General features: G+C 41.1%; 1 protein-coding gene across 8 annotated transcripts in view; it reads left to right on the plus strand.

Annotated features, from left to right (window-relative positions):
• Positions 1–13,845, plus strand: part of lingo2b (leucine rich repeat and Ig domain containing 2b) — a 37,883-nt gene extending 24,038 nt beyond the window's left edge. For 7 of the 8 annotated variants that reach the window (XM_077620497.1, XM_077620498.1, XM_077620496.1 and 4 more), the window contains one exon: positions 11,012–13,845. In XM_077620497.1, coding sequence (XP_077476623.1) covers positions 11,055–12,920 — 1,866 coding nt within the window. In that variant the 5' untranslated portion in view covers positions 11,012–11,054 and the 3' untranslated portion in view covers positions 12,921–13,845. Of the gene's footprint in view, positions 1–1,686; positions 2,915–11,011 lie in introns of those variants that run through there. The other variant, XM_077620503.1, reaches the window with a different exon arrangement.
• The last annotated feature ends 7,855 nt before the right edge of the window (positions 13,846–21,700 follow it).

Consider the following 21,700-nt stretch of genomic DNA (forward strand, 5'->3'; position numbering starts at 1 on the left):
CACTGTGATGCCGTACGCCAGGATGCTCTCTACAGTGGTTCTATAGAAGGTTCTCAGAAGATTGGAGCCCAAGTTGTTCTTCCTGAGTACCCTGAGGAAATGGAGTCGTGTCTGAGCCTTCTTCACCACTGCCGTGGTGTTTGTAGACCATGAGAGCTTGTCCGTGACGTGGACCCCCAGGAATTTAAAGGACTGGACCCTGTCTACACATACTCCATTTATGAGGAGTGGGGCCAGATCTGTGCCGTGTTTGCGAAAGTCCAAGATTATTTCTTTAGTTTTCGTGGTGTTCAGTGTGAGATTGTTCACCGAGCACCACGAAGACAAATTGTTGACCTCATCTCTGTAAGCCGACTCATCCCCTCCTGAGATGAGTCCGACCACAGTGGTGTCGTCAGCGAATTTGATGATGGCGTTAGACTGGTGGGTGGGTGCACAGTCGTAGGTGTACAGGGAGTACAGAAGAGGACTCAGTACACAGCCTTGAGGGGAGCCAGTGCTTAGTGTAATGGAGGAAGAGAGGTGGGGACCAAGTCTAACAGTCTGTGGGCGGTTGGTCAAGAAGTCCTTTATCCAGCAGCAGATTGAAGAGGATAGTCCAAGGTGGGAGAGTTTGTCAGTCAGAATGTCCGGTTTTATGGTATTGAAGGCTGAGCTGTAGTCAATGAAGAGCATCCTCACGTAGTTCCCAGGGTGTTCCAGATGGCTCAGTGCTGTATGAAGAGCAATGGCAATAGCATCATCAGTGGACCTGTTTGCCCTATAAGCAAACTGGTGAGGGTCAATTGAGGGAGAGATTGTATTCCTGATATGGCGGGCTACCAACTTTTCAAAGCACTTCATGATCACAGGCGTGAGGGCAACAGGCCTATAATCATTCATGCTGCCAATGGTTGGCTTTTTGGGGACAGGGATGATGGTGGCAGATTTCAGACAAGATGGAATGATGGATAGTTGCAGGGAACAATTGAAAATATTTGTGAAGACTCCAGCCAGCTGGTCAGCACAGGCTTTGAGCACCTTCCCAGGTACTCCGTCAGGGCCCGCAGCCTTCCTGGTGTTCACAGACCGCATTACCAGTCTCACTTCCTGTTCCCGGAACGTCAGTGTATTGCTGCAGGGTGGTGGTGGGGGTGTTGAGACTGGGCCTGATTTGTCAGTCTCAAAGCGGGCAAAGAAACGGTTCAAATTCTCCGCTAGTGAGGCATCTGCATTAACAGACATAGTATTGTTGTTGTATTTGGTAATATGTCGTATTCCTTGCCACATCTTCTTTGGGTTATTTTCTGTGAAGTGCTCCTCAATTTTTTTGGTATATGCTGCCTTGGCCTTTTTAATGCCTCTTTTCAGCTCAGCTCTGGCAGCGCTATATTTTATCTTGTCCCCTGATCTAAAGGCGGAATTACGGCATTTGATGAGTGCCTGTGTCTCATTGGTCATCCAGGGTTTTTGGTTAGGAAAAACCCGTATTCGTTTATCTATAGTGACGTTGTCGATGCAGTTTTTTATGTAAGAAAGAACAGAGTCCGTGTAGTCCTGGAGGTTGTCGTGTACAAAAAGTTCCCAGTTGGTGCGGGAAAAGCAGTCCTGCAGCTGAGAGAGTGCGTTGTCGGGCCAAGTTTTTATTGTCTTTATTTGTGGCGTTGTTTGCCTCCGGAGTGCGGATGCGGTGTGCATTACCCATGCTGTAGCATCTTTTTAGCCAGTTAGCGATATTGATCTGTTTTCAGGTGTCATTTTTTAAAAATCAATGTTTTTTCATTCGTGTAATGTCAAGAAAGTTCCTTTTTTTCCAAAAGGACATGCTTCATCCAATTCAATGGCACCTAGTGATTCTACTTACCTTATGGCTCACATTTTATTTCATTTTTCACCTCAGCATATTCTATCCATTGCACTCATAAACATTCAATTCATTAACTGCATATTATTATCTTGTTTCCGTTCATATGCGAAACTTTTTATAAGAAAAATAAGTTAAATTTACAGTGCTATTACACAGCAAAATTGAGAACCTTATACTTTACGCTATAGTCCAAGGTCACTGGGCTGGAAAAAGAGTCTTAGTTAGTAAACTTTATGCAACACAGATGTGGACCAGTTATCGAAACCAAGCATGGAACATATTCCATTTATTCAGGACTTTCTGTGAAGGAATGAAAATTTAGATTTACTTTTTGCTTTCAGTTGGACTCAACTATGCACTGGTCTATGGAAATTAAAAGCTATTAGTCTAAGAATTTCATGGCAAAGTGCACAGTATAATTCTTGGCATTCCGATCATTAGACATATTTTAAGGAGTAAAAAGATTATCATTATTTGAATGTTGATATATCTCTTGATAATAAGACTTGCAGGTCACCCACAGTAAAATTATTAATTCATGGACACGTTTGTGCCTTGTAAGATCAATATTGTATCTCAGCGTAGTTATTAAAAATGTATTGCCTTATTACAGTAAAGATCTTTCCAGCCAAGATAAATTTATGCTACTAATGTAAAAAGCCATATATTTTGAAGTGTTTATAATGAACAGGGATTCAACAATGCTCATGATAACAGATCATGGCTCCTATTCCCTTTTCTCGTTTTCTTGGCTTGTGGAATCTTGTAAATTATCGAGAGGCAAACAACCCTATCTTCTTAATGATTTAGAAGTACAGTAAAAATTATATTTACATGTATTTTTGTGTTTTTACTTTAAATGATTGGTTGTTGTGGAGCAAGTAGCTCACTAGGATTCTATGGATTGTTTTCAACATATTTTGTTTTAAAAGCCCAGTTGGAATTGTTCTTTCAGTCATTTTCTGTACTGCTTATCCTCACAACGATCACGGGGGGTGCTGGAGCCTATCCTAGCTAAATATGGGCACCAGGCGAGAGACACTCTGGGACACTCCGGACCAAAGTCAGGCGAGTGAACCACTGTACCACCAGCCTATAAATTCATTCATTTATTTTCTTACAAGAGACACAGAGTCTGGAGCCAGAGAACATGCAAACTCCACACAGGAAGCTCGAAACCCACTGGGGATTGAACCCTCGATCCCAGAACTGTGAGACAGGCGTGCTAATTACTCTTTCCCCAGTCCACCCCAGTTAAAGTATTTTTTTTAGTTTCTGGAGCTTGAATAAAATATACAAAGAAAAATAACTCTCTCGTGAGCTCTACTCATTGCTTCATGTATTCATTTCTATTCATTTCTGCTTTATTCTGCCCTTGTCAGTTTGCTCCCATGTCTCTCTTTTCCTCTCACAATGACTCATAGATAACACTACAGCTCCTTTTAAACTGTTACATTCAAGACAGTTTCGTTTTGACTATAATCCAGTTGAGAACCAAATCCCCCCCAAAATTCCGAACCCTTTAGCCTGACCTTCTCAATGACCTCCTCACTATTACCATTTACCCAGAATTCTAAAGCATCATATTTGCTTTTCATCTTGCCAATGCCATGCTTGGTTCAGAGTGTTTCGCAAAATACGGTATGTTCTAAGCCTGAATGGAGCTGAGAATAGAAAAATGGGTACCGGGACATTTCGTCGACGGACACTTCGTCGCCGGACGCTTTGTCCCCGGACGGTTCGTCGAACGGACGCTTCGTCGCCGGACAGTTTGTCGACCGGACACTTCGTCGATGGACAATTCGTCGCCGGACACTTCATCGCCAGACAGTTCGCCTAACCTTAACCACTATTAAAGAAGACAAAGGAAATTCACATATTCTTTATTAAAGAAAATAAAACAGCAAAAACTCGCTCAACAACACAAACACATTAACATTTGGGCGTGTGCAAGTACTAAATGTGCTCGTCTTTAAACACACTACGCACCAAACGGTTCCTACGTTGAGCGCTCAACGTTTGGAAAGACCCCAAAAAGAATCAACCTGAAATTCACAGATGGGAGTTTTTCTTTTTTCTTTATTAAAGAAAATAAAACAGCAAAAACTCGCTCGACAACACAAACACATTAACATTTGGGTGTGTGCAAGTACTAAATGTGCTCGTCTCTAAACACACTACGCACAAAACGGTTCCTACGTTGAGCACTCCACATTTGGAAAGACCCCAAAAAGAATCAACGTGACATCTGAGTTGTTATGTCACGTAGATTCTTTTTGGGGTCTTTCCAAACGTGGAGCGCTCAATGTAGTAACCGTTTACGTAGGAACTGTTTCGTGCGTAATGTTTAGAGACGAGCACATTTAGTACTTGGTATTTACATCCACTCACTCTCACACTCATATCTAGGGGCAATTTTGAGTGTCCAATCAGCCTAACGTGCATGTTTTTGGAATGTGAGTGGAAACCGGAGTACCTGGAGAAAATCCACGCAAGCCCAGGAAGAAGATACAAACTGCTCATAGGATCATCCAAACCTGGCAATGAACCCTCGAACCCAGAACTGTGAGACCGAGGGGCTAACCACTCCATCACTGGGCCGCCCCCATTTTAGCATATAAAATGTGAAGTTCAGAAGTGGTATCATTTAAACCAGGGGTCTCAAACTTGCGGCCCGCGGGCCAACTGCGGCCCTCGGGACGATAATTTGCGGCCCCCGTCCTAATATGAAAGATCGAAAAAAAAAAAAAAAAATTTTTTTTATTTTTTTATTTTTTTTTTACCCCTTTCCCCATGATGTTTAAGTGGCAGCCAGTGGCAGTAGCTCTGTCCACTCATGTTTTTCTTGTTTTACAGCATGTTTTACATGAAAAATTAGAGGGAACATTGACATGCACCTGCTTGTGGCAGGTGTGATACTGGTGTGCCGATAGCGAGCAATGATGATGTCGTGACCGGATGATTCGCCTAAAGACGTTTCGCCGACGGACGTTTGACAGACGGACAGGTCGTACTAGTATTTGTTAGTTTAATGATTAAATACAAATACTAGTATTTGTATTTAATCATTAAACGCTGTTTTTGACCGAATTTGAGAGCATTTTGAGCCGTTTGGCGAATGGACGTCTATAGACGTTTTTTTGCCTCCATCGCGATATCATCCAGTATTTCTATTTAATCATTAAATGCTGTTTTAGGATGGATTTGACCCGATTGCTGTCATTTTACGGCTCGGTTCTGCTACATCTGCCTGCCCAAGAGTGCTTACTCCCGGACTGCCATTGATGGTAGACGAACATTGATTTTTACTATAATTTGGACAACACCGGCGGCGGGCCGGATTAAAAATCCTAACGGGCCGTATATGGCCCGCGGGCCGAGGTTGAAAAACTTGTACACACACGATCCGGCGGGGCGAGCGTTCGAATCCCGTTTCGGCGAAACCTCCGTTCGGCCGAATGAACGTTCGGTGGAACGTCCACTCGGCGACCTGCCCGTCTGTCAAACGTCCGTCGGCGAAACGTCTTTAGCGAATCATCCGAGTACCGATGATGTCGCTCACACTGGTACTCAGTGCGCTCAGGGAGGTTGTCTTTCTGCTCAGACCAACAAAAAATTAGAGGGAACTTTGGTTCGGAGCTGAATGAACCAATCACGGTGAGGTATACGGCTCTGGAGGGCGGGACATCGGCCGGGCTGTCCAGTGCCTCGCTCACTCACTCATTCATTCCTCCAATCAGCTGGGCGGAGGAGAAGCCGTGAGGCCGATCACTCCGCTCGGCGCGCACACTCCTCCGCTGCTCTCAGCATAGAACTGAATGAGGCGCTATGATCCGTGATCCAGCCTGTGTCAGTGTCTGTAGCCATCTCCGCGATTGAAACGGAGAGCGAAAGTGCACATGCGCCACAAACCCGCGCGACTGAATGTGAAAGATCAACCCGAGACTCATTCCAAGTGGAAAAACATATTACAGAGCCCCAGAGATGTCTCTTTCAAAGCCTGCCGTGAAGAGAAAGGTCGGTGATGAGCACAGACAGTTTCAAGAAAAGTGGGGAGTGCAATATTTCTTTGTTGAACACAGGGGCACCCCGACGTGTCTCATTTACACTGAAAAAGTTGCGGTGCACAAGGAATACAATTTGAAACGTAATTGTACTACGAGACATGCTGAGGAGTACGAAAAATACCAGGGAGATGAGAGAGCCAACCAGGTTGCCAGTCTTAAAACACGTCTTCTGAGGCAACAGGATCTCTTCAAGAAGGCTACCAAAGACAGTAATGCAGCAGTCAAAGCTAGCTACACCGTTTGTGAGTTGATTGATCCTGTGCTAAGTGATCCCAAATGGCTCATGGACTTGGCTTTTCTTGTTGATATCACACATGAGCTTAATGTACTGAACAAGAAGCTACAAGGCCAGGGGCAACTTGTCAGTGCTGCCTATGACAACGTGAGAGCATTCTGCACTAAACTTGTGTTATGGAAAGCCCAGCTCTCTCAGACAAACCTTTGCCATTTCCCAGCATGCAAGGCTCTCGTGGATGCAGGCACACCATTCAGTGGTGAGAAGTATGTTGAGGCCATTTCGAAGCTACAGGAGGAATTTGATCACAGATTTGCAGACTTCAAGACACACAAAGCCACATTTCAAATTTTTGCGGACCCCTTCTCCTTTGATGTGCAAGATGCCCCTCCTGAGCTTCAAATGGAGCTCATTGACCTGCAGTGCAACTCTGCACTCAAAGCCAAGTTCAGGGAGGTGAGTGGAGAAGCAGACAAGCTTGGGCAATTTTTGAGAGAGTTGACCCCCAGCTTCCCTGAACTTTCCCGAAGGTTCAAGCGGACCATGTGCCTTTTTGGGAGCACATACTTGTGTGAGAAGCTCTTCTCCACCTTGAACTTCAATAAGTCCAAGTACAGGTCCAGACTTACTGATGAGCATCTTCAAGCTCTACTGAGGGTCTCCACTGCTTCCTCCCTCAAGCCAAATGTGACTATGTGAGAAGAAGCGCTGCCAGGTCTCTAGCAGCAAGGAGTAGGCAAGAGAAGCCGTGTTCAGAATATTTCATGTTCAATGTTCCATTCAAGTTCAGAAAGTTAAAGGTTAAAGAGCTGTTAATACAGACATTTGAAACGGAATAAAAATAATTCATTTTCTCTACTTAGCCAGCCAGTGTATATCTACTGTATGCTCATTAGTATTATTTGGTTTTGTATTACTGATTGATTTATTTTTTATTCATCTTTAAGTTAATTTATTTAATTGATTATTTTTTGTTAAAAAATAAAGATATTTGATAACGTTGGAATGTTTTATCAGTGCTTTTCTTGTGGAAATCCTGATGCGGCCCAGTCTCACCCAGACTCGGCCTCTAGCGGCCCCCAGGTAATTTGAGTTCGAGACCCCTGATTTAAACAAAGCAAAAATAAAATCCCAAATCCTTTTTTCCCCAATAATTACAAATGCTCAACTTGAATGCTCATCTTTCAGTGTTGTTGAGGGCACTAGTAGTCCCATCCCTTGGACGGTTGGAATGGACTGGACATCTAGCGCCGTCAAAAGCAGCCAATGGGTTAAATGAGTGATGTGTAATGGGAATAAAAACAACTTACATTTTGTATTTGAAATGGTTAATCCTTTTTACAAACATTGCTAAGTTGTTGTTTTTCTATCTTATTTTTTGTTCTCACACAAATTTACTGAGTATAGCTGTTCCTGATGCTCGGTTCAGAGACAAATCTCCTGACCAGTTGCTCACTGCAGCATCAGACAACTGGCTTGTAATTATTAAACAGAAAGCCTGGGAGGGACACGACAGTTAAAGGCAGACTGATAAATACACCGAGACAGGAGCAGGCTTGTGGATGGATAATAAGGTAGACTGACAGAGATAGTTACTGGAGCACAAAATGGATGGGCCAAAAGACAGGTGGACAAATAGCACAGTGGTCAGAATGACAGCATGGAAACACCTTTGTCTTGAGTCAACTAAAACCAGGGAGCATTTGTATGTTCTGTCAGTTTCAGGGCTAAAGAAATATGAATAAAACAACACTCTTTCTTACTTATTTTGACTGAGCTTTTATTAATTTAATTGGCAGTATACAGAGGGCAGATGAGAGTAGTTGCAGTTGCTGTGGCAACAGCCTGCTCTTTGTTGCACGCTGCATTCCTGGCATCTGATGTGTCTTATGCTGCGATCGATAAATACCCCACCCTGCCTGGTGAGACTCCATAGTTAGGAGATGTTTTAGCCATGCCAGACTGTGAAAAGGAAGGGAGTTGGGTTTTCAAAATATGGGCACACACAATGTTTGAGAATATGGAACTGCACAAAACAGTATAGGCACTTAATTGGTAGTCAGTGGTGACTTGGTGGCATCTTTCTCACCAAATGGTTTGCAAAGATTCCCCATACCCCACATGTAATACAATTCATATTTTCTCCCTATGCATTTTTGTCAAAAAAGTGTGCACTTGAACAAAACGGTGCCCTGCACAATCCACATGGGGATAACAAGTTAGCTTTGATCTCATCATCCCAACATTTATGACGTGACATAAATGTAATTTTTTTGCCGGAAAAAAAGCTCCATCCATTTCCAATTAATTTTCAAATTTCAAAATGTGTCTGCGACCCTGACAGAGAAAAGCGGCATCGCAAATGAATGAATGAATTTCAAAATGTATCTCATCCAACAAATTCACACAATTTAGACATTAAAAATTTCAGGAAATCGAGGTTCACAAAAGTTTTATGCAGTTTTTGCAAAAATACCCACAGGTCCACCAAAATTTGTTAAAAACAGCTCCATTTATTGCCCTGTTCATTTTTATTGGGAAACAATATTATACAATATCAACAGGAAGGGACCTGAAAAAGTCCCCCAGTTCTAAAACAAGTGAGCATAAAATGGCCAAAAGTCAACACAAAATAATCCAAATATATATATATACATGAAATTCACCATGGACTGACAGATGTGTTAAGAAGTAACCCTACTAAAGTCAAGTAATTAAAAGGAAATGACCTATAACTATCCTAAAGGAAGGAAGTAACCCAAAATTATCTACTTTGGGACGAATGTCTGTTAATACTCATGTTTCAGTGCCATTGACAGTGCGAGATGTCCAATCCATTTTGTGAGGGAAGGATAAAATAACTTTTCTCAATTTGCTCCCTCCATGTTAAAAAGTTTGGATCATGTATAATGCTGCGAAAGATTTAACAAAGAAGTCACCCCAAAATGCTCCAAATTTAATAGAAAGTGTCATAATCTACAGGAATCTGCTGAAATGGTATCTTCTTGTTTTTAATGCCAATAATCACTTTGCTATTGATTTATGGTTTGTTGGTGTCTGGGTGATGTTTCTTTGCTTATCTTGCCAGCCTTCCACATGTCACAGTCAGGCATTGACACTGCAGTTTGAAATCAGATTTCACACCCCTGTGATTTTCTTCCCCATCAGTGCATTGGAATTTCCGGCACTCGTGGACAAAGCTTACATTTTGCACACCTAATTGGCAAAAATTGCCATGAGCAGAATGCAAATACTATTGGTAATGAGGCAATTATTGTCAGTCTCTGTCCTCGTAGGCATCTGTCAATTCAACAACCTGTGGCTGCTAGGAGGCATTTTCCTGTCAAGGTCGAGGTCTTACCAATTTGGAAATAGAATATCTCTCATGTTTTTCGAGAAAGTCTGCATCCTTGCCCTCATTTCTCATTTATAATGTCCTAGTACTCTACTGCATCATTACATGCATTTCCCACATGTTTAAAGTGTATTAACAACTTATGTTGTTTCTCGCAACAAAAGAAACGAAATACGTACAAGTAATATACATATAAGAGAGAAAAATATTGTAATATCCTCCTGACTGCCAGCAAAAAAAATATTGTCCAATCACATTTATTTTCAAATTCCCCAATCTATGTGAAGTAATTGGAATACTGCAAAAGAAATTTGGTATCATTGGAAATCTCTGAATGTCCTCTATAGAGCACAAAAGGAGTTCATGCGATTGGATTCACTGGGTGGGAGATATTTAAAAAATCTGGTAATAGAATGACTTTAATCTTGTATTATTAGGACTTTTTCTTGACAAATTGAAACTTTATTCTCACAATATTTCAACGTATATATTTATTCCTTTCATATTACAGCATCAATCTCACAATAGTATGACTATTCTCCTTAATCATATTTTGTTTTTTGTGTGACCTTAATGCTCTGTAATAAATAATATATTTATAACAAACTAAAAGTTTTAAATGATGGCCCGGCGGGTGCCGCAAGTTACCTGGGATATGCTCCAGCACCTCCCGCGACCCTTAAGCAGTTCAGAAAATGAATGAATGAAGAAAATTTAAAATCAACATTTAAATGTTGTGTAAAACTGTGATTTTTTTTTATCACTACGATTCAGTCAGATGTTTTGGCAACTATTATCACAGCGTTCTCCCGGTACTCCGATTTCCTTCTACATTCCAAAAACATGCGTGGTAGGCTGATTGGACTCTCTAATATGCCCCTAGGTATGAGTGTGAGTGTGAATGGTTGTCAGTCTCCTCTTGCCCTCCAATCGGCTGGCCACCGATTCAGGGTGTCCCCCGCCTCATGCCCGAAGTCAGCTGGTATAGGCTCCAGCCCAGCACCCACCGCAACCCTAGTGAGGATAAAGCGGTTCAGAAAATAAATGAATGAATGAATATTATCACATCCACAATAATTTTTTATTCTTACAAGAATTACTCGAGCGATACATTTTAGAATAATCTGGATAATGTGTTTATTTATTTATGTATATTTGTTTAAATGTCTTTTACTGCTAGTTAAAGTTAAAGCTGAGTTAATATCGTGATGTAATGGCTTTCCGAAAATATAATGCATCCCCAGACGACTGTAACCTTTTGTGCTACCCTGTGGTGAATGTTCTCATTTTTCTGCTAATGATATTTATCGTGGTGTACCTTGCTTGGACTTTAATTCCATTTATTCAAGCGAGTCAGGGAAAGTGACAGTTAATTTGAAGCAGTATGACTTTAAGGCTATTTTAGGAAATTTGAAAGTGTAAAACAAGCATAGGGCAAACAGATGAAAAGTCTGAGTAGATAATCAAGTATTCTAACCTTTGGGTTTTTTTCATGCTTTGCCTTGCAGGGCCCGTTCGTGATGGTGTTCTGGACGATTAACGAGCTGTGCGATGACAGTGGGCAACGTGGGTAAGAGAGTCATGCAACCCCCAGCACAGCACTACCACATCCTCCTGGCTGGGGCAGTGCTTCTTCTCCTGGCTGGGTTAACCCTAAGCTGCCCTGCCCGATGTGAGTGTTCTGCCCAGACCAAGTCAGTGAGCTGCCACCGCAAGCGCCTGAGCACCATTCCCGAAGGCATCCCCATTGAAACTCGAGTTCTGGATCTCAGCAAAAACAAGCTACGCATAATCACACCGGACAACTTCTCTTCATTTCAGCTGCTGGAGGACCTAGATCTTAGTGACAATCTCATCAGTGTAGTGGAAACCGGATCGTTTCGTTCTCAGCTTGCTCTTCGCTCACTGAACTTCCGTAGCAATGTAATTCAATTGATTCCTGCAGGCGTGCTGTCTGGCCTATCTAACCTCACTCGGCTTGATCTCAACCACAACAGACTTGTGGTTCTACTGGACCATGCCTTCCAAGATCTGCACAAGTTGGCACTCCTGGAGGTGGGTGACAACGAACTTGTTTTCATCTCTCAGCGAGCCTTAATGGGATTAACTGGTCTTCAAAGTCTCACCCTGGAACGTTCTAATCTCACTGTGGTTCCCACTGACGCTTTGGCACATCTACACAACTTGGTGGAACTACGTATGCGCCATTTGAGCATTAGTTTTCTCAAGCCTTTCTCTTTCAAACGGCTTTTCCATCTCCGCCATTTAGAGATCGATTATTGGCCTTGGTTGGACACACTTCCCCCGCTGTCACTCCATGGCCTCAACCTCACAACATTATTTGTAACCAACACTAACCTTTCTGCCTTCCCCGGTGCAGCTTTGCGCCACCTGCCTTACCTCACTCACCTTAACTTGTCTTTCTCCCGAATTCAGCATGTCCATCAAGGGGAGCTCGGACACCTCCCGCATCTGATGGAGCTCCGTCTCCAAGGTTCTCATCTTGTTTCAATTGAACCCTTTGCATTTATTGGCCTGGTATCTTTGCAACTACTGGATGTGTCACAAAACCACCTGGACTCTCTGGAGAGGGGAGTTTTTGCATCACCAGACAGCCTCCAGAGGCTTTGTCTGGGTGGAAACCCATTGGTCTGTGACTGCAGATTGCTCTGGTTGCTAAATAGCTACAAGCCACCATCCCTTCATATCCTTGACATCCAGCCAAAGTGCAGTGCCCCCGAGTACCTACTGGGAAAAACTCTGCGGGAGCTCAAGGAACCGCTGGTCTCTCGGTACATGACCTGTACCAAGCCTCGAATTGGACCCAACATAACACAGCTGCTGATGGCAGACGAGGGTCAGCCTGCCCGTTTGAGCTGCATGGCAGAGGGAGCACCAAGGCCGTCAGTGGTCTGGGTTACACCTCACAGACGCTACATCACATCTAAGAGCAGCGGGAGGGTGGAAGTCCAACCAGATGGCACCCTGGAGATCAAGGCTGCAGAGCTGCATGACAGTGGGGTGTATTTGTGTATTGCGAGTAACCCCGCTGGCAATGCTAGCTTGTCTGCCTCCTTAGCTGTGAAGGGTCTGGCCATTAGGGACAGCTCTCACAATAGCAACAGGAGCTCAAATTATTTGACAAACTCTAACAGCACTTGGGGGAATGGGACTGTGCTGTACAACATGACAGTCCCCATTGACATTAAGACTATCATTATATCCACAGCCATGGGCTGCCTGTCCTTTCTAGGTGTGGTTGTTTTCTGCTTCCTTCTTTTGTTTGCCTGGAGCAGAGGGAAAGGGCGTCATAAGAGCAACTTTGATATTGAATATGTCCCTCGAAAAACCAATGGGGCCTCAGCTGAAGCGGCAGAAACAAGTGGACCCCGACGAGTCAATATGAAAATGATTTGATCGTGAAATGGACTTGGCACACACAATATCACCAACGACGCAATGCAAACGTCATCTTAAAAAAATGTTTCTATGACACAGTGGAGTTGTGAAAAATGATGTAATAATATAGTGACTGTCGATGGAGGTGATCATGTGAATATCAAAGTAAAACCGTGAACGTGTTTATATGAAATAATGTCCTTACATTACATTGAGTATAATACTATAACCAACATATCAATATGGAAGTGATCTAGTGTTGCACTTGGCATGTGTTTCAGTGGTGATGTGATGAGTTATGATGTTGTCGACTATCTGTGACATCAAAATGAAGGACGGAACCACTGGGGGTTATGAAGTGCTGTGAGAGCAATCATTGATTGCTGCAACATGTCAAATTCACTAATACTCACCTAAACTGGGGTGTGAAAGGTGTGTGCTTTAATCGTGTGTGCGTGCATCGGTGTACGCATGTTACATTTGTGTCTTCGTGCATGTGCACGCATTGCCTTTCTTATCTAACAGAAATATTAAAAAGATGGGGCCCAGTACTTGATGGATCATTGTTCCTGCTGGGTAAAACAGGATCCTTTGTGTTTTGTATGAAGAAAAAAAATATCCCTCACTCTTAAAAAGTAATGCTGCATCCATTCATAAATAGTTGTCCCAATGCAAGGGGTCTAACATGAGAACTAACTAGTGTTGTACCGATACCATGTTTTTTGTCCCTAATACTGAATCCAGGTTTTTAGGTTTCGTATTTTGTTTCTTGGAATTTCCTTTAAATCTAGAGACAAAATTTTCCCATTGAGCTTTTCGTAACATGAATATTTCATATGTAGAGATGTTCCTAAGTAGAGGTACTACTGTATTAACACAGTATATATAGCAGGTATCGGCTGATGTCGATAATGTACCACTACAGTTGTTTTGTTTTCTATTTTTTTTATATGAAAGACATTCTCATCAAAGTCAATGCATTGACATTGAAATTAAGCCCAAACTATCTTATTTCTGAATTGGTTTTTAAAACATTATTTTATGAATTTGAAAGCATGTTCTATTTACTCAGTGGCTGCCATAGACGACGGTGGAAGACGAATTAATTTGAAGTGGGAGGACTATGGATGAAAGTTTATCCAGTGCTACCCTCACTGCCTCAACCAGTGATAAACAAATTGGTGGATCTTGGCCAGAGGAATAACACATTTTATTTTTAACCTTATTGGCTGCCATTGACTGCTCTGCACATATTCACTTGCTGCCAGACCTTCTACTTGAAAGGGACTGGATTTCTACATTAGATAAACTCATTAAAACTCACAGCAGAAGGATGTTTGGACGATACACAATTGAACGTCTATGATCATCTTGGGAAGGGCGACAAGTTCTTTTTTTTACATAGCTGATAACCATCTTGGGTAGAGCCACCAGCGGTTGGAAACTAGATCTCAAAAAGTAAACATGGCAATGTATGGGCACGTAATTTCTTAGTACTTGCTAATATTGATGCCATCATTTTCATGCCATATCGGTGCAACACTAGAAACAACTTAACTCAGGGGAACATTATGCTGTAATTTCACATGAGGTGTGAGCTTTGTCTCGCCCATAGAATTCACTTTCTAGCAGGACAAAACTACTTGTCTTTTGAAATAACACTGGTCAATGGCGTTATCGTAAGAGAAAAGCTTCCAGCAATAGAAATGACAAGTTAAAACTGCTTCATAACATGATAAATCACTGGCAGTTTTTGCTGCCAGAAAAAAAAATCCCTTGATGTGATATAAAAGACTCTGTTGCCAGATACAATGGCAAAGATTTACTGGCGCATGCCATCTTTGGGACAAGACAAAGTTAAGCCTCACAGATTTATGGCTTAAATTTCCCCTCATATTTCTTTGATCGCACCTATTCAGTTCCTCATCGGGGCACCAAGGGACTCTGTTATTTAATAGGTGTCAATTTCAAACTTGTAGTAGAATCTTGTAATGTTATGTTTGTTTGGAAATATTTTTCGTGTTTGCTGTGCTGAGTATTGGCAAAACAATTAAGGGCAAATCTTTGTATTACAGGGATGTGTGTTTATTTGTGTAATTCTGTTGTGATAAAATATACAAAGTTGTATAATTGTTTTCGTATGAAGAATTTATGGGTATATTTTCAAAAGAAAATAAATATCAAACATACCCCTAAATTTGGAATTGCATTTTGAGTTTAGCTAACGAGGCTCTCCTAGGAAATAACTTCAACTGTCATATTAAATATTTACAATTCAATTCAACAGCTTTCTATCAAGTGAAAAATAACAACAGCTGCACACGCTTCCAACACTGGTTTTTATGTCTACTTCATGAAGTCCACAAAATTCATGTCGGACAGCAATTTTTTTTTCAACCCAGCACTTAATGTTATTGTGGGAGGGAGAGTTGTTATTTGTCTTTGAGTCTTCTGAAAGCCAGCAGGGAATAGAAAGGCTGCTGCTATGGCACATGAAGACACATTCAAAGTCTTTCAAATCGCCTTTCATTTATATTTCAATCAGAGGTTCCCTTATATTGACTGCAATTTCCAAGTACCAATGTTCCTCCTCACACTGTGATACTGATTCTTAATTTTAGCTTGCTAAGCAACGTATGGAAACCTTGGAATCTAACCAACCAAAAAGAGGATTTTCCATTTATAAGAATTAAATGTCAAAGAATGGCTGTCTGAATTATAGAAAAGTATCCAAGTATTGATTTTTAGTATCCAGATAGGACATTCATTTTTGCACAACTATATATCCATCGTTATTAGCTAAATTCTGTTGCATGTCAATAATATCGCAATATAATCTTTTGGGCAAATAAGGAGAATATTTGCATTTTCCATCTTAAGTCCCTTGACTGTCATTGATTAGGCTAGATGTCCAATCCATGAGAACGAGGAGGGTTTTTTTGACAGCTAATGAAAATATAATTTTATTTGCTGTCACCATATGAATTATATGTTGACTTGTTATAAACTAATTTAATAAATTTGTATAAAGTTGTTAAGAGCCACATGATTGGTTGTCTATCACCGTCAATAGTGCAGGACGATTTAATTAAAAATAATAATAATAATTTTGGGTTGTTTATTTATGAGTTATAGAACACAGTATCAATTATCAAGTAATGTTTCAGTATCGGTGTTGAATTGAAAATTCGAGCACTCAAATTCTCCATTTTCCAGTGTGCTGCTTGAGCGTTAAGTTGCATATATGTAACGCTTCACTGGTTTAGTCTGTAAAACCCAAATACTACATGCTCTATCTCCATTATTCTATAGGTGTGTCTTCCATGTCAGCTACTTTTGTAGTGATTAGCAGTTGCCTCTGTGCCTTCTCTGCAGTGTCGTTGGTGATCATTTTTATTCCGTAAACCTTATAAGCAGATTTAACCTTCCCCAGTCCATCTTGTGTCTTTTTGTCAGGGTTTCCATATTGGCTTAGTATAGTTCAAAACTCATTTTCATACAGGGTATTGTAGTGTACTAAACATTTGTGGTACAATTAATACATATGAATTGCACATGATTAACCAAGACAGGATATATATGTGAAATCATAGCGATTGAGAGCTGGACAAAAAGAAATGGAATAAGGGTCAGTGTATTTGCACAAACATGAAACATTAGATTAGATTAGATTAATTTAGGACTGGGGAGCTACTGCCAGCGGCTGCCACTTGAACGGCACCATTTTGAAGAAAAACATAAAAACAAATATAAAAATCACATTAAATTGTCATATAATCAAATTGAGGATATGTATTGTAGGATATTATAATGTCTGGTATGATGAATGCATTAACTAAAAAAACTAAATGTTTGGGTGTGAAATTCAGCTTCTTTTCAAACTTTTCTACTTCTGTGATGAAGAAATGTTGGTTATTATATTAAGATTGTTAAAAGTATCGAAAGGTATTCAAGTAACGTTACTGAAATGCTGGATTTGGATATATTTGTTAGCAAAAGTATGAATACTCAGTTGTTAATTTGTATTTTCTTTACCACATTTACATAGAAAATTGTTGTCATGGGGTTAATGTGATTTTGCACTGAGCTTGCGAGAAATGGAGGATAATGAAAATCCTTTTGAACTGGCAGAGCTGGCAGCAAATGAACAAATGTATATTCTTTGTCACCCTACCAGCAAATATAGATTGGATGTCTACTAGTGATGAACTCATTTGAAGATCTTTAATTTAATTACTTTTGATGTACTTTTGAAATTTGAGTACATAATCTGCTCCCACATAATAAATGATTCAAATCAAATCCACATTCAAAAAAAGACTTGGATTGGATATTAGAAAATGGGAATTTAATAATTTAATCCACCCTTTGGTGCTGTGGTTCTTCCGGTTGACTTCGGGGCGGGCAGTCTGAGTTCGATTCCCATTCGCTGGCAGTGTGAGTGGTTGTCTGTCTCTCTCTGTGTGTGCCCTACAACTGACTGGCGACCAGTCTAGGATATAATCTGCCTTTTGCCCGAACACAGTTGTGTTAGGCTCCAGCAACCCACGCACCCTTCCGAGGATGGCTGGTATGGAAGATGAATCAATGAGTCAATGATAAAAACGAGACACATGTAAAATCTGAACTGGCCTTCAATGGAAACGTAGCCTAATTTTAATGTAGCAGAGGGTTGACAGTTCATTTGGGTTGACAAGACAAATCAACATATCTGCATCCTCTTACACTTCTGGACCAACTGCTCAAGTGTGGAGAAAAAAAGGTTCAACAGCTGCCTCCTTCATCACCTGACAAGTCAGATGAAAGGAAATGCAGATTTGGCACCCTGCTCTAACAGATAGTTTCATTTTTAGACAGCGCTTGATGTTATCATCCTGATGGCAAAGGGAATGCAGGTCTTCTGTGTCTCAAAGCTCACGGGAAATATTAAGGCTGTTGCTGTTGCATGATGATGACAAGATCAAAGCCCCTCAAATGCTCTTTCATTATTTTCATTGTAGCTTGCCTTTTACAAAGGTGTTGCTGTAAAAAGGCAATGAGGTGCAGTGAATCTATTAAGTTATTTGTTGGTCCAGCTATTAACGATCCAAGCATTTTATTCATACCACATGAGATTGTTATTTTAAATTTATGATAAATTGTAACAAGCTTTGACAAATTTTACCAGGCTTTTTTTTTCCTAAGTAGAAGTAACACTGTATTCACACAGTATATACAGCATGTTGCCTAATGTTTATTAAGTGTCAACATAAGCGATACTAAAAGTAGTAAAATACATTTAAAACTACTCCTACAATAAACTCATTGACAAACATTCACTAATTTAAACCAGGAGGACTGGCTGTGAATGCTCATTTTTCATTGCAATTGATGGCACTTAACCCCCAATTCATTTGGGGTGAAAGAAGCGCATAAAAAATCCGTACATAGATGAAAAAATTACTTGGAATGGACACGAAGCAATTTGGCTCTAAGATGCACCTGACCAAATTTTGCAAGAAAACTGTATTTGTTAGTATATACTATACAGTGGTACCCCGACGTACGATCAGCTCTACCTACGACATGCTCGAGGTACGATGAAAATTTCGATCGAATAATTCGCCCGCGATACGATCAAAATTTTGAGATGCGACCAAGCCAGGTGGCCATGACATGAGAGGCTGTTTATCATTGTAGCGCATCTCTTTCGTGTATAACAGATATCTACGAGCACTGAACGATTTATTCAGATGAGTTTCGACCAGGGAACGCACAACGCGCATGCGCGGGCAAAAAGAGGGCACCCTTTCTCAGAATAAAACTTCATTACCCACAATCAATACGTGGGTAAGCTCAGCTGTTGCATTTCCCGTTATTCTTTCCTTAGCCTTAGCTCCCGCGATCGCTCATTCAAGACTACTTCTCGTTGGCAAGTGGTCGTGCGTTATCCTATTGTGAGCATCATTTTCGGAATATTTTGAAGGGAATACAACAGCAAAACCCATCGATAGTGAACGTGAGGGTGGAGGCGTGGCAAACCGCTAACCCGGAAAACGAAGGTAAAAAAAGATTAAAGCAAAATTAGAATTTAGTTTTGTGTAAAGTTACATTAAACGTATGTTTGAGTGTCTGTATATATTAATCCAAGTTAATTTAAATTTGTCAGTTCGTTTACGAGTGTGTTGTGGATAAAGTCCCCCCGAAAACCCCGCCTCCGTGTATGTCGCTGTTTCTACCCTCCGGGAAATGCGTCTAATTTTATTTCTATTAAACTCATTTTATCACTATTAAACCACTAGTTCTGTGTTACTTTGTTAATAGATGGCAAATTAGAAGAAATAAAACATTTTTTCCAATCCAATATCCTGTTTTTTAGTGTTTTTTCAGAGGGTTGGAACGAATTAATTTGTCTTTAATTCATTTCAATGGGAAACGTTCGCTCGAGTTACGAAAAGCTCGACATACGATCTTAGTCCCAGAACGGATTAAGATCGTATGTCAAGGTACCACTGTATTTAAAGGCGTTCACATTGTATGTATTTTGACAGGCAGTTCATTAGGATGTAAAAATCCCAAAATTGATTGCACCAGTCTATAAGCTACAGATGTGTTGTTTGTGTGGAAGGAAGGATTGTGGAGTTGGGGTTTATAGACCAAAAAATAAAGTACTATAGACTGCATACTGATTACCATCTTGGAAAAACCTTCTCAAAATAAAAGGTAACAACTCCTCCCACTCCTTCACATTTAAAATCAATTGAAAGCTCCACATGTCCTCAAAAAAAAACAAGAAAAAAAAAACAGGATTTAGGTTGTGTGCAATGAGTAGGAGAGATATTCAAGTTTTTCACTGTTCTCTACAAAAGATACATTTGAACTACTAGTGATTTGGAGGATTTACTCCATGGTAACTCCCAGGAACTACATACGTATATCAACAAAAGATTTGAACTGCTCAACTCTCAGGCATAATAGCAATTGATGCCACAGTGTTGACATATAGGCAGTTGACTAATTCTATTTTATTTCACCTTTTTTCCCCTATGGTAATGGAAATAAAAAACAGTGGCTAACCCTTGCGGCTTGTCCTGTGCAATCACTGTGATCAGACTACTACGCTTTGCGTGGGCAAGTACAAAGTGACATCAGTGACGTTTGAGCAGCTGGTTCCTTTCAAATGGATTTGTAATGATGCCGCACATTTTATTATGACTTCAGTAAGGGTGAAACCTCGCCGTGCATTATCTCAGCATATATTCCTGCACTGGCCAAAGCCAAGCCGCATTTCCCAATGGAACTGCCCCATTAAAACACAGCTTGTGGCAAGTGTCAGCATGCACAGCCGTGTGAAAGATGTGAGCAATAACAAAAAAAGGAGCGTATCAAAGAGCATCAAGCGGACCTCCGGGCTACGAAGTGAGTTAATAATGTACGTCATATTACGCTGTTGGGTAAAAGAAGGCTCACTGTGACGTAATTTTATGCACTAGCCTTCAGTCTCATCAGCCTCAGCTAGGAGCTAATAAAGCTGTGCCGCTGGTGCTTGGATGTGATGTACATAAAAATGTGTGAGGCCTCCAGACATGCAGCTTCTGAGGCATTTTAGTTTTTCATTCATTTTCTGAACCGCATATCCACACAAGGGTTGCGGGGGTGCTGGAGCCTATCGCAGGGTACAAGAAGACAGATAACCATTCACGCTCACTCTTATACCATAGGGCAATTTAGAGTGTTCAACCAGCCTATTCTGTTGTTTTTGAATGTGGAAGGAAACCGAAGTACCCTGGAGAAAATCCACACAAGTCAGGGGGAAAACATGCAAACACGGTGAGGTCCGACTTCTGACTGAACCCCCGACCCCAGAACTGTGAGGCCGACGTGCTAACCACTGGTCCGCCGGGCCGCCCCACCGTATTTATGATGGGAAATAAAAATGGGGAGGGGGACATTTAAATTCATACATTAATTATTTTCTGAACCGCTTTATCCTCACAAGGGTCGCAGGGTTGCTGGAGGCTATCACACCTAAATTCAGGACTCACGTTACGGGGGGACACCCAAATTTGGTGGCCAGCCAATCGCAGGGCACGAGGCGATAGACAACCATTTGAGCTCACACTCATACTTAGGGGCAATTGACACTGTCCGACGACCCTACTAGGCATGTCTTTGGAATGTGGGAGGAAACCGGAGTACCCAGAGGAAACGCACGCAGGCCCAGGGAGAACATGCAAACTCCACACAGGTGGACCGACCTGGATTTGAACCCAGCATCCCAGAACAATGAGGCTGATGCACCGGGCCGCTGAATCAATAAAAATGTAATACTTGTGAGGATGAAGGGTTAGGAAAATGAATGAATGAACACAATGTAATTACTCGATATTGTGTGGCATTCCCAGTTTACTTGCCATTGCCACTGGGAAGGGCAAATAAACATTGATTCGTCCCTTCCTTCCAAAATGGATTGGAAGTCTAGTGTTGGCAATAGCAGCCAAATGAGTTAAATATTTATATGGATTAGTGAAGTTAATGGCCCCTAGAAGAAAACAATAAATACAATAAGGCCTGTGACAAAGATGAGTTTAGCACCCCTGCTTTAAGGGATGAGGAATAGAATTATGCCATTTACAGTACATATGATTGATTCATATCACAGCATGGTAATGAATCATTTTACCGTTCTTGCAATAAGATTGCGTGTAAGATAAACAATTATTAATGACTAATTTGTGAGTTATGCGTGTTGTCTCCGACTGACTCTAAATCACAGAGACAGAAAACTAAAACAATAATTTCAAACATTAATTCTCCTT

This window comes from Stigmatopora argus, chromosome 15 (assembly GCF_051989625.1).
Source record: "Stigmatopora argus isolate UIUO_Sarg chromosome 15, RoL_Sarg_1.0, whole genome shotgun sequence".
Lineage (NCBI taxonomy): Eukaryota > Metazoa > Chordata > Actinopteri > Syngnathiformes > Syngnathidae > Stigmatopora > Stigmatopora argus.